Source organism: Meles meles, chromosome 13 (assembly GCF_922984935.1).
Source record: "Meles meles chromosome 13, mMelMel3.1 paternal haplotype, whole genome shotgun sequence".
NCBI lineage: Eukaryota > Metazoa > Chordata > Mammalia > Carnivora > Mustelidae > Meles > Meles meles.
The window spans coordinates 6,057,599-6,071,935 of NC_060078.1; the positions used below are offsets into that span (position 1 = coordinate 6,057,599).

The 14,337-nt window shown below is 45.3% G+C and overlaps 1 protein-coding gene across 1 annotated transcript in view; it reads right to left on the reverse strand.

The window, feature by feature from the left end:
• B3GALNT2 (beta-1,3-N-acetylgalactosaminyltransferase 2) overlaps positions 1 to 14,337 on the reverse strand; it is a 59,648-nt gene that overhangs the window by 14,703 nt on the left and 30,608 nt on the right. Inside the window, exons 5-6 of the mRNA XM_046027874.1 lie at positions 12,671 to 12,766; positions 270 to 380 (exon numbers count right to left, since the gene is read on the reverse strand). Coding sequence (XP_045883830.1) covers positions 270 to 380; positions 12,671 to 12,766 — 207 coding nt within the window. The remainder of the gene's footprint in view (positions 1 to 269; positions 381 to 12,670; positions 12,767 to 14,337) is intronic.

The window sequence follows — 14,337 nt, forward strand, 5'->3', positions numbered from 1 at the left end:
AAAATATATTTTTAAAATTCACCAATCTTAAGGCAAAACTGTGCATTTACTAATGCTGGAGTGAGAAAATCCGAGAACATAAGAATTGTTCGTCTGTACTGTATGGTGACTCAGCATTTTCTGCTGTACGCGCGCGAAAGTACCCAGGATTCACTGTTCCGCATTCCCTGGGTTGATGTAAATTGTAAAGTTAAAAACACTCTTTCTGTATTAAAAAATGCTAAAGTCTAGATTATGCCGAACAGCCTTAGGAAGAAAGGATGACTTACTGTAATGACTCGGAGAACGCCGCCGCCGTCATTTACAGTCACTTTGTGGAGATTTCTTGACACGAGGCCTTGGAGATCTTGGCTTTCCCACACGATGGTGCCTTCAAAGCTCTTTTTGTGGAAAGATAAAGTGAGTCGATTTCTTTATTGCTGTCATTTAGGTTTTAAGTATGTTTTTAAGGAAAATTAATTTTTTCCCTAAAACCTATTGGTTACAATTTTATCCCCCTACTCTAACACACAGCACCATTAACATATTGGTGTATACGCTCGAGTCATTTTTTTCATGCATATCTGATACCAGTACAAAGAGTGCAGAGACAATTTTGCTGCGTTTGCATGTCCCCCACACCAAAGAGTCTCCTGTTGTTACAGCTCGCACAACCGTTCTTTGCCGCGCACACCCAACTGACGTGCATTGAGCGCGCGATCCCGAGTCACGCAGACGTGTCCCCATGGCAGATTTGGGCTCTACCAACTATCTAGTGAAGCATGTTTTGAAGTCAATGTTTACTTTGTTTCAAAATACATTTTCAGAGTTGAAATTATGGGGACAAGAAAGAAATAGAGATATTTTATACAGATTTTGGGGCACAACATCAAACTTTTTTCAAAAAGGAAATTATCTAATTTCCCAATTTACAAAAATACTACCTGCACTGTATTCTTCCAAGTATAGGATATTAATGAAAGCAAAGACATTTACATCAATTTAGTAGATTAAAAGATGATTCCTCATTAACTGTGTTTCTTTTGATTTCTAATGTTTATAAATTATACAGTCTCTACTGGGAGTTACTGATCCATGACTCTTTGCCATTTAGCTACTGAGTTTTCTATTTTTCTTATTAATCTGTTATCTTGTAATAAATACTTCTGTTTCTATAATACATGCTAAAATATTTTTTTCAGAACTGTTTGCCACTTTCTTTTTACTTGAAAAAAAACTTAAAAAGTTTTATCTTGTCAAATCTGTCAAGCTTTCTGTTTGTGATAATTATTAAATTCTGGCTTAGAAAGTTACACTCTCTGCCCCAAGGTTTGACACATTTAAATTCTAGTGTCTTCTAACTTTTCCAGGAGGGTTCAGTTGCTCCTTTGTACTGCTCAGGCCGTCCCCATGGTCAGCTCCTCTGGCTTGCTCCAGAGATCCAACGGAAGGCAGCTGGCATTCAATTTTTCTCTACCACATCAGCCTGTCTTCTTTTCCTAACACTCCACTTATCAGTCTGATACTTCCTGCTTATTTCACTATTGTCAAACTAACATTTCCCACAAGAACACAAGCATCATGAGAGCAGGGATCTCGTATGTCTTATCGACCGCCATATTCCTGGCACTTAGAATGGCCTGACATGCATAACAGGCACTTGAAAAATATTTACTTAATAAACAATGTTAAACTCAAAATTAATTGGAATGATTTTTGGTCAAGAACACCAGACAAAAGATACAGCTTTAATTATCTTTTAGTTTTTTTTTCACGTATTAAAATTAAGAGAGAAAGCACTGTAAAGTCTCAGTTAGTCAGCATTAGGAAGGGCACTATATAAAACTGAACTTTCTAATAAGTGAGGCCAGTGGTTTGAAAGGTTAGGCCTTTCAAGCAAGGCCAGTGGTTGGAAAGCTTTTTGTAAAGCATTGTAACTCCTCTATGAAACGGAAACGCTAGGAGTTGGGATTCCTCGGGCAGTCTGTCACTTTATAGTCTGCACTGCTGGGGAGACTCCTGATGTGCTTTGAGGAGCCTCAGGGTTCCAGAGAGCAGGCCTCATGGACACACTGTGGGTGCTCACTGCCTGACCTCGAGCACAGAGCAAGCGATGCCCACCTCACGGGGCTGGGCCGGGGCTTAATGATGACACGCGTGCGGCGTGCGGGGTCTCTGCTCAGCGAAACGGAGCTTTAAGTCCACTAGAAGGAAAGCAGAAAGTGAAGGGCCCCTTTAAAAGATCCCGTTGTCTTATCTTGTAAATGGGCATAGATTATTTCTCTACTCTCCCTGGAAAGCCTTAACACTCCAGTTGAACCTCAAGTCCCTAAGAACAGCATCCTTACAGACCCATGCATAGAGGGAAAAAAAACAAGCCTAGGGAGAAATACAGCAAGTCTGCTGGGAAACATGTGGATGACGTCATATTCCTCTAACCTTTCTATATGTAGTCAAGTTTTCAACAGTGCATCTCTATTCCTTTCCTATATTATCACACTGTTACAATAAAAAAAAAAATTTTAAACATATATATACAAGGATAAATTTGGGGTCAATCTTCTTCCAGACACGAGGCGTTCGTTATTTAAACTCCTGAGTGTCTATGACGCAGCAGTCTACGGGCTACTGGAACATTTACAGGAGTGAAACAGCTCCTATCTTCAGATCCTCATAATATGCCCTGCTGGGGTCAGGGACAGAGGAAAGTCACTCTGCCTGAGGCTCACCAGGACTCCAGATGACAGAGCCTGGGGCAGAGACTGGCGGGCATCTGAGTCAGGAAAGGGAGAGGCGGATGAGCACTCCTCAAAAGGCAGGCGTGGGCGCACTGCAAGCCCAGGAAAGTGTGGAGAGTTTAGTGCCGCCAAAGCCCCAGGCTGAGAAAAGGAGATGTGGAAGGCGGGCTCTGTCAGTGCTGCCTGCGGGAACAGAGAGTCTGTCCTTCATCCCCAACCTGGGGGAGCATTTGTTTGCGAGCACAGAAGTGACGCAATCCTAGCCCCCATTTTACATGGTCACTCCAGCAGCAGAATAGCATCAGGCAGGCCGGAAAGGAGACTGGTAACTGGACTATTATGGAGGTCCAGGTGAGGAGTCAGCACTAAATTCAGACTGCCTTCTGAGAAGCTGAAGGAGACACAGATAAATGGAAAGATCCTCAAGCTCGCAGACTGGAAGTATTAATATTATTAATATGTACATACTACTCAAAGCAATCTAGAGATTCAAGGTAATCTCTACCAAATTCCCCTGGGGTTTTCACAGAAATACAGCAAGTACTACTAAAATCTGCACGGAACCACAGAAGACCTCAAACAGTAAAAGCAACCCAAAGAACAACAAACCTGGAGGCATCCTGCTTCCTGATTTCAAACTGTATTACAAAGCTACTGAGAACAAAACAGTACGCTCTTGGCATAAAAACTGGAACACAGATCAGTGGAACAGGAGGGCGAGCCCAGCACCAAGCCCATGCATAAATGGTCAATTCACTTACCACTGAGGAGGCAAGAATATACATGGGAAAGGCAGCCACTGCAACAAATGGTGTTGGGAAAACCAGACAGCCAAGTGCAAGGAAAGAACCTGGACCACTATGCTTTGCCATACACAAAAAATTACCTCACAATGCATTTAAGACCTGAACAGAAGACCTCACATCGTAAGACTCCTAGAATAAAACCTAGGTGGTAAGTTCCCTGACACCGGTCTTGGCAATGATTTTTTTGGATTTGACACCAAAAGCAAAAGCAACAAAAGCAAAAATCGAACCAAAAAGCTGCTGCACAGCACAGGAAACCATCAGCAAAATGAAAAGGCAACCTATGAATGGGAGAAAATAGTTGCAAATGATATACCTGACGAGGAATTACTACCCAGACATATAAAGAATTCCCACAACTCAACAGCAAAAACCAAACTATCCAATTAAAAGATGCGCAGAGGGGGCGCCTGGGTGGCTCAGTGGGTTAAAGCCTCTGCCTTTGGCTCAGGTCATGATCCCGGGGTCCTGGGATCAAGCCCCGCATCGGGCTCTCTGCTCGGCAGGGAGCCTGCTTCCTCCTCTCTCTCTGCCTGCTTCTCTATGATCTCTGTCTGTCAAATAAATAAATAAAATCTTTAAAAAAAAAAAAAAAAGATGCACAGAGGATCTGCACAGAATGTTTCCAAAGACAACACAAGGCACAGATGGCCAACAGGTACATGAAAAGATGCTTTCATCATCGGGGAAATGCAAATCAAAACCACAATGAGAGACCACCTCACGCCTGTTAGAATGGTGACTACAATCAGAAAGACAAGAAATAAGACGTGGAGAAAAGGGAACCCTCGTCCGCTGCTGGTGGGAATGTAAACCATTGTAGACACTACGGAAACAGTATGGAGGGTCCCCCAAAACTGAAAACTAGAACTACCATATGACCCAGCAATTCCATTTCTGGGTATTTATCCAAAGGAAATGAAAACACCCACTTGAAAAGACACCTGTGCCCCCGTGTTCACTGCAGGATGTTTACAAAAGCCATGATGTGGACACAACCCGAATGACCACAGGTGGATGGATGGATAAAGATATACACGCACACGCGTGCGTGCGCGTACACACACACACACACACACACACAAAGGAATATCATACAGCCACAAAAGGAAGGAAACCTTGCCATTTCCAACATGGATGGACCTTGAGACCATTATGCTAAATGAAATCAATCAGAGAAAGACAAACACCGTATGACTTCACTTATATGTGGAATCCAACATGTTTTTTTAAAAACCAAAAAAGAAACACTGAAATCTTAGATACCGAGTATCAGATGGGTGGTTGCCAGAAGGGGGTGCTGAGGGGCTGCGTGAAATGGGTGAAGGGGGTGAAAAGGTACAGATTTCCAGCTGTAAAATAACAAGTCCTGGGCAAATAATATACAGCATGGTGAGCAGTTAATAATGTTGTACTGTATATCTGAAAGCTGTGGTCTCTGTCAAATAAATAAATAAAATCTTTAAAAAAAAATTCTCATCATAAGAAATGTAACCATGGAGATGGATATTAACTAGACTCAGGGTGATCATACTGCAATATCCAATCATTATGTTGTACACCTGAAATGAGTATGCTATATGTCTATTATATCTCAATAAAAAAAGGAAAAAAAAGACTGCCTTCTGAGTTGAACTAATTAAATGCATACGTTAAAGGGAACAATGTTTCTGATAACTGAGAAGGCTCTGAGATTGAAGCTTAATTAGTAAATTCACTACCTCAAAACAACAGATCAAGTATATTCCTATACAAAAGCTGGGTTGAGAGAAAAATCTGAGAGGGGAATCTGGGTGACGAAGCAACGTCTAGTGGGAGGGAGACGCAGGAATGGGAAGACACCGACCATTCCAGTCACACCGCGCCCGAACGAGCCAGCTCTCGGAAACAAACACATCCCACTCCTGTAAGCAAAGTCAATGATCAAACCCAGCACTGCTCTGAGTTGGGTTTTTGGTGTCTGACATCCCAGTAAGGAGGTTTCCAGACAGGGGTCATGCCTTTCAAATCTAATAAGCTAATACCTATTAAAGATGAATGAACAGATACTCTGGTTTACAAACCGGTCTTCCGTGAATTTATTCAGTTTCATTCAGTGAGAGTCTAGTCATCTCTATGCAAACTAACTAGAAGGTCAGTGCTAGGACCTGAAAGCTAAGTCCAAGACCCCTGGTAACGTGAGGCTGCTCTGGGTTAATCATGTGTCTTTCTTCTGGCAAAACAGCCTCCTGCCCTTGTATACATTCCTCTAAAACTTTAACAGTAATAAAACTTAAAGAAAATTTATTTAAATCTTAGTTAACATACAATGCAATATCGGTTTCAGAATTCAGTGATCCATCCCTTACATACAACACCCAGTGCCCGTCACAACTAGTGCCCCTCTCAATCCCCATCACCACCTAGCCCAGCCCCCACCCATACACCCTCAGTTTTCCTCTATTGTTATGAGTCTCCTGTGGTTTGTTTCCCTCCTCCTCCACTATAGGTTCATCTGTTTTGTTTCTTAAATTTCACGTATGAGTGAAATCATATGGCATTTGTCGTTCTTTGACTTATTTCACTTGGCATTACAATCTCTAGCTCCATACACATCACTGCAAATGGTAACATTTTGTTCTTTTGGATGGTTGAACAATATTCCTGTGTGTGTGATATAATGCTGCTATAAATATTGGGATACAGGTGCCCCTTCGAATCTGTATTTTTTTATCTTTTGGGTAAAGACCCAGTAGTGTGATTGCTGGGTTGTAGAGTAGCTTTATTTTCAACTTTTTGAGGAGCCTCCACACGGTTTTCCAGAGTGGCTGCACCAGTCTGCGTTCCCACCAACAGTGTGGGAGGGTCCCCCTTTCTCTGCATCCTCACCAACACCTATTTTCTTGTGTTGTTAATTTTAGCCGTTCTGACAGGTATAAGGTAGTATCTCATTTTTTTTAAGATTTTATTTATTTATTTGACAGAGATCACAAGCAGGCAGAGAGGCAGGCAGAGAGAGAGAGAGAGGAGGAAGCAGGCTCCCCGCTGAGCAGAGAGCCCGATGTGGGACTCGATCCTAGGACCCTGGGATCATGACCTGAGCCGAAGGCAGAGGCTTTAACCCACTGAGCCACCCAGGCGCCCCAGTATCTCATTTTTAAAAAAGATTTATTTATCTAAGAGCATGCATGTGAGCATGTACAAGCAGGGGAAGGGGCAAAGGGAGATGGAGAGAGGCAGACTCCCCACTGAGTGTGGAGCCCAACGTGGGGCTCGATTCCAGGACTCTGAGATCACGACCTAAGCCGAAATCAAGAGCTGGTCATTTATCCGACTGACCCACCCAGGCGCCCCTCATCGTGGTTCTGATTTGTGTTTTTCCTGCTGGTGAGTGATGTGGAGCATCTTTTCATCTGTATGTTAGCCATCAGATGTCTTCTTTGGGAAAGTGTCTATTCATGTCTTCTGCCCATTTCTTTTCAAAATTTTATTTACTTCAGAGAAAGAGAGCACGAGCAGGGGAAGGGGCAGAGGGGAAGCAGACTCCCCACTGAGCAGGGAGCCTGACATGCGACCCGATGCCAGGACCATGACCCGAGCAGAAGGCAGACGTTTAACCAACATTTAACCACCCAGGCACTCCATCATGGTCCACTTAACAGGATTATTTGGTTTTGGATACCAACCCTTTATCAGACACGTCATCTGCAAATATCTTCTCCTATTCCGTGGACTGCCTTTTAGTTCTCCTGACTGTTTCCTTCATTGTGCAGAAGCTTTTCATCTTGATGAAGTCCCAACAGTTCATTTCTGCTTCTGTTTCCCTTGCCTCTGGGAACATGTGTCATAAGAAGTGTCCACGGCCGAGGTCAAAGAGGTTGCTGCTTGAATAGTGATAAAGTTTGGGAGAGCGGGAACCAAATACATCCAGGAGAAAGAACTGATAGGATTTATTGAGTGCCTGGATGTAAGAGTTGAGGGTAAATCCCATGATTCTGGTTTGGGCGCCTGAGAAAAAGGAGATATCGCTACCCAAGACTGAAATACAGGGGAGATGAGGACGGACGGGACAGAGATGATCTTAGCATCAGAAAGCCCCTGGGACACCCGTGTGGAGAAGGAATTAGAATTTCTCTAATTCACATTAGAGAAATGTGAGCCATAGTTGGATTCAAGAGCCATGACCAAACAGGCGGTAATGGACACAATTGCTGAGGAAGAATGAGTAAAACAATCAGAAACATGGGTATCAAATCCTGATGATTAAGAGGAAATCGAGAGGGGCACCTGGCTGGCTCAGTCAGTGGAGCATATGACTCTTGATCCCAGGGTTGTGAGTTTGAGCCCCATGCCGGGTGTAGAGATCACTTAAAAATAAAATCTCTGAAGAAAAGAGGACAGTGAGGGGCGCCTGGGTGGCTCAGTGGGTTAAAGCCTCTGCCTTCGGCTCAGGTCATGATCTCAGGGTCCTGGGATCGAGCCCCACACCGGGCTCTCTGCTCAGCAGGGAGCCTGCTTCCTCCTCTCTCTCTGCCTGCCTCTCTGCCTACTTGTGATCTCTGTCAAATAAATAAATAAAATCTTAAAAAAAAAAAAAAAAGAACATGGGGGGTTAGGGGGATAGGAGAAGAATAAATGAAACAAGATGGGACTGGGAGGGAGACAAACCATAAATGACTCTTAATCTCACAAAACAAACTGGGGGTTACTGGTGGGAGGTGGGATTGGGAGAGGGAGAGAGGGCTATGGACATTGGGGAGGGGAGGCGAACCATAAGAGACTATGGACTCTGAAAAACAACCTGAGGGTTTTGAAGGGTCAGGGGTGGGAGGTTGGGGGAACAGGTGGTGGGTAATAGGGAGGGCACGTTTTGCATGGAGCACTGGGTGTTGTGTAAAAACAATGAATACTGTTACGCTGAAAAAAAATAAATAAAATGAAAAAAAAAAAAAAAGAAGAGGACAGTGAGAGAGGAGATGATGAAGTACACTGGAAAGAAGGACTGGGCCAGATGTGGCTGGACCAAAAGAAGGCAGATCATATAAGCTAAGAGAAAAATGCAATCAATGAAGTGAAGGACAAAAAGTGTCCCCTGGAGTTGGCCTGAAACGGGCCTGCCGTTTCAGATGATCCATCCCAAAAGTAAAGGCTATCATGACCAAATAAAAATGCTTCACCTTGAAACTATGAATCTAGGAAGTACGAAGACAAAACAAGTCACTCTGTCCTGCCCGCTGCACTGACAGTGGCATTTACCCCGCTGTTTCATGGTGGCTCCTGCTGGCGCCGGCCACAGTAACTTTGGGACTGGGATATGACACAGCATCAACACTGTGGACTAAACTGGGGAACTGCCCGAAAAACTCATCAGCCCCCAACACGATCCTGGTGTCTTCCCTGCACTTCCACAAGCCAGCAGTGACCGGGGAAGGGGGAAGCTGAATCTACCCTCCCTTTCCTGTACCTGCTCCTGCTCCCCAGCACAGCTGAAGCTCTGGTTCTCGCCTCTCTCACAGGCCTGCCTTCTACTCTCCTATACAAAGTCATCAGAAAGCTGGGGATCTCTTCGGAAGAGGCACAACTTGTTTGTGGCAATTCCCTGCTAAGACCGTAAAACCAAAATAGAAGCTAGGAAACAGCCTGGTGTGGGCTGGAGAAAGATCTCTTAAATGATCTCACCCGTAAGGTAAACGCTCCGCAAGCCCATTCACATGTTAATTCCCTTGTGCCATGTTTCTAACTTCTCATCCAAAACAACAGAGTAGCTTAAATCTATACTACTTAACAATTTTTTATGGACTGGGGAAATGACTACATCTAAGGAATGTCAACTGTCACCAACAGTGACTGTGCAAGTACCCACACGGCTAACAGCGATGTCTCCAGTGACTCAGGGGAACAAAAATAGTCTTTTTTATCAAAATTAGTTTCAGGTTTCAACTGCACCAGTAAGGAAAATACAAAATTAGAGAAATAAATATTTTAAGAGACGCGCACAGCAGTCTCCGTTTAAATCTGTGACTCCCACCGAGATTTATGCTTTGGTGAGTCACAAGATGAAAACATTACAAGAGCTTTGCTTACTTGACAAGCTGTACTGCTGACACGTTACTCCAGGAGGCCATGAGGCGCAGAGGGAGTAAGATGATGGGCAAATCGTCTACTGCTCTCTTGAAAATGGCATAAATGATGTTTGTCTTCGTCATTCTTTGCTGATGATACGCAGGCAAACCATTCATCACTATCATTTTTTCTGTGCTAATAAACCCAATTAGGCTTGAGGCAGCAAAAATGAGCATCTATGCACAATTAAACACGGTTTCAACAAAAATAGAATTTTTCTGTAAAAGGAATTTTTTAAAAAGTTGTTTTGATAAAGCTAGTATGTATTTATTACAGAATATTCAGAAAATGCACAAAAAGGAGAAAACAAAAATCATCCATAATCCTACTTCCTCACCCCTGGGTACAGCCACTGTTAAATAATGGCACATTTTTATTATTTATTTATTTATTTGACAGACAGAGATCACAAGTAGGCAGAGAGGCAGGCAGAGAGAGAGAGAGGAAGAGAAGCAGGCCTCCTGCTGAGCAGAGAGCCAGATGCGGGGCTCGATCCCAGATCCCAGGACCCTGGGATCATGACCCGAGCTGAATGCAAAATCTGTAACTCTAGGGGCACCTGGGTGGTTCAGTTGCTTAAGCATTTGCCTTTGGCTCAGGTCCTGGGACAGGTCCCAGGGTCCTGGGACTGAGCCCCTGCATTGGGAGTCCCTGCTCAGCGAGGAGCCTGCTTCTCCCTCTCCCTCTGGCTGCCACTCTGCCTGCCTGTGCTCTCTAAAATAAATACATAAAATCTTTAAAAAAAAATCTGTAATTCGATCTAGAAGACTGACCAAGACGATGGGGCAGACTCTGTAACACTGTGATTAGACTGAGGTATTAAAGCTGATGTTCTTCCTCTTCGCCCCACACTGTGACTCCTTCCTCTGAAAGTTTCTCAATGTCGCCATCACCGGATCTTTTGAGCCAGGTAATTCTGTGTTGTGGGGGCTTGAGTGTGTGTTGGAGGATGTCCAGCAGCACTGTTGGCCTCTAGATGCCAGGACCACTGCACACCCAGCTGTAACCCTGAGCGAGTCCCTGGACATTGCTAAGTGCCCCCAGTGGGAGAGACTCTGCTCTTGAACAACGGGTCCCAAAGTCCCGATGAGTGGCAGCACGAACAGGGACAGTGCGCATTTATCTCCCGAACGCTTACCACGCGGCGGCATGTTCTGGTATTCTGCAGGTCTGAAAATCATTTAGTCCCTGGAATGAGCTTCTCAACCGGCTGGCGTAGCCCCATCTTATGGATGAGGGATGGACGTGGTGAGACTGAACGGCCTGCACAGGCTACACCGAGCGGCAGCGTGGGGCTGCTTGGACTCGCTCATGTTGCGCCACGGCTGCCTGCTCGGACACCTGCTCCCAAATGTGCCCTCAAGTACTTACTCCCTGGTACGTCATTTTTCTCTTTCCTACTCATGCCAACCCGAAGCCTTTTCTGTGCAAATCCACTCTATGCCAGCCTTCAGACCGCTCCGGGACCACCTGACACAACGCCAGTGTCCCCAGTTCCTTGGAGCAGCAGGACTGCCCCTCTGGGAAGGGTTCTAGCCACCTAGAAAGCCTGGGGCGCTGCCCACGCTCGTTCTGAGCAGAAAGTCTCACTGAGGACTTGCTTCCCCCCTTAGGAAGCTTGTGCACTAGTTAATCCCAGACAACCTCAGGGAGCTTGTGCACTAGTTAATCCGGGACAACCTCAGGGGGCTTGCGTACTAGTTAATCCGGGACAACGGCTCCTGCCGTGCCTGGCACACGGTCAGCTAGGTACCGGCTCGGGGCCAGCTCCTCTCGTCCCTCCAGGACGGCAGCTGCTCTCGGGGCAGGGATCTCTCACTGTGTCCTCACAGAGCCCCGGTGCTTGGCACACACTAATTTCTCAAATATTTTCTGAGTAAATGAATAAACAAACCGAAGAATGGCTTCCTTCAAAACCTGAGATCCAACACTTACCAAACATGACGTAGCTAAGCCACTGCTCTTGATTAAAAGTAAAAATACTTTTGCTGGGACATACTCTGCCCCCTCCCCCGCTCATGTGTTCACCTGTGCTCTCTCTCTCAAATAAATACGATCTTTAAAACAATAAATGTTTTTGAGCATAAGTCCATGTACAGGTGAAATGAAGGAGATCCCGTTCGCATTACGGAGCTGACATACACAGTTTCAACTACTTGTACTGAGCGCCAAAGACCCACAGCACATGATGAGATGCGCCGTGTAAAGCAAAGAGAACCCAGGACACCCATGGCAGGAAAATGTTTCTTGGTTCCGTCAGTAGAGCTGGTCTCTGGCTTCCATGTTTTAGCTCAGCTTTGACGTTGCAGGACGAACTCCACAGCTGATCTATGGTGACTCCCAGAGATGCTTGGGAAACTGACCCCTATGTGGTTCCAAAGCCTGAAGAATGTACTCGAACTAGACTCAACCGGCCTCGAGAGGCCGAGCCTCATGGCTGAGTAATCCGCTCTCACCCACCACTCCATGATCGGAAACCACCCTGCGGCTTAACTGCAGGCCGATGCGGGAACCTGGCAGGTAGGGGAGGGGATCTCTAGGACATCTACTCAAGAATGGACCTAGAGGGACCTAGAACAGGACAGCTGTGGTTTCTGACATGTTCCACAACCTTGTTAAGTTTTTTTCATTTTGGAAACGTGGCCGGTCTCTGCAATTATCCCACCTGCACCTACCACCCGGGCCCTCTTTAGATAAGTAAATGGCCCGAGTTATGCAAACGGTATCTGGGTCTCAAGTTCCATCAGTCCGTACCTATGACTATCCTTTGTCATTAGAACCATCACACGGTTCTCGGTCCACTGAGCAAGCCGGGCAGTGCCTGTCCGAAGGGGCACTGTGGGGACGGCTGAGGCATCTCGGAGTCGAGGGAAGGGACGGTGCCAGGCGCTACGCTTCGGTCGTCTGGGCACAGAGCTGGTGGCCTCACCCAGCGCTCTGAAGGGCTGCGCCGGCACAACGAAGTGTCAACCAGCAGCCTCGAGAGCACAGCGCCAGGCCTGTGGTGGCCGCGCAGCCCCGCGGCCCCGCCCCCCCACCTGGTACCTCAGGCAGGATGAACTGCTCCACGGGCTTGTACCACAGCCTGTTCACCTGCACGCCGCAGCTCGGGGGGCTGAAACGGGCCACGAAGAGGGCCTCCTGCAAACGGGGGTGGGGGGGGACAAAAAGAAAGACTTTGCGTTAGACACTCTGTATGCGGCAAGTTTTCCAGCATCTTCTGTCTTGGGAAGCTTAATCCTCAATGGCCCCAAGTTATTATGCATCTCCTGATGCTGAGACACCATCATGTTTTCCAGCGCAGTCACGGTTATTATGTAGATATTTAAGGTAACAAAAGCTGTCCTAAAGTTCTAAAACATGATATAAAATCCACATAACCTTAAAAAAAAAAGCCCACCTTGAAATGAGGAGCATTAGGGGAGGCAGGAGGTGTTAAGTCAAGCCGAATTATTAGGTTTAACCCCAAGGGTTAAGAAGAAACTGAAAGATCACATCTTTCTACACAAAACAAAGGTACTGCAGGAGCTCCCCCGCCCCCATTCAGAAAGAACCTTTACAAGAAAAAAATGGACGGACACAAAAAAGGAACATAAAACAAGGCTGATTCCCACTGTGTCTCTAGGTACTCCTCGTTAGCGGCACTTGGCTCTAAGGCGCTTTGCACAGTGTTTTTTACAATCTGTGGCAACCCCACAGTGAACGAGCCCAGAGATGCCATTCTTCTGATAGCATTTGCTCACTTTGTGTCTCTGTGTCACATTTTGTTCATTCTTGTGGTATTTCACATTTTCCGTTATTATTGTGTTTGCTTTGGTGATCTGTGATCCTGCTTTAATTGTAGGGGAGCCACGAACTGCTCCCAAATAAGATGGCAAACTCACCTGATAACACCCTGATAACTCACCTGATAACACCCACTCACCAGCACTTCCTCACCCCGTTCCCTCTCCTCGGGCCTCCCCTATTCCCTGAGATACAACAATATTGAAATTCAGCCACTTAATGCCTCTATAATAAGTGTTCAAGTGAAAGGAAGAGGTGCCTATCTCTCACTCTAAATCAGAAGCTAGTGTGGTCCACAATAGCCAAATGGTGGGAAGAGCCCAGATGTCCACTGACAGATGAACAGATAATGAAGATGTGGGGTATATACACAATGGAATATTACGCAGCCATCAAAAATGAAATATTGCCATTTGCAATGACGTGGATGGAACGAGAGGGTAGTATACCAAGTGAAATAAGTCAATCAGAGAAAGATAATTATCATATGATCTCACTGACATGAGGAATTTGAGAAACAAGGCAGAGGCTCATAGGGGAAGAGAGGAAAAAAATAAAACAAGATGAAAGCAGAGAGGGAGCAAACCATAAGAGACTCTTAATCTTAGGAAACAAACTGAGGTCTGCTGGAGGGGGAGGAGGTGGGAGGTTGGGGTAACAGGGTGATGGACACTGGGAAAGGTGTATGTTGTAATGAGCACTGGGTAGATATAAGATGGATGAGTAACAGGCCTGTATCCCTGAAACAAATAATACATTATATCTTAATTAATTGAATTTAAATTTCAAAAAAACTTAAAGGATGTAAACTTAAGAGTTAAATAAATTATAATACAGGCCAAGTTAATAAATACACACACACACATACACACAAAGCTAGTGTGATAAAGCTTAGTGAGGAAGGTGAGTTGAAAGCAGAGACAGGC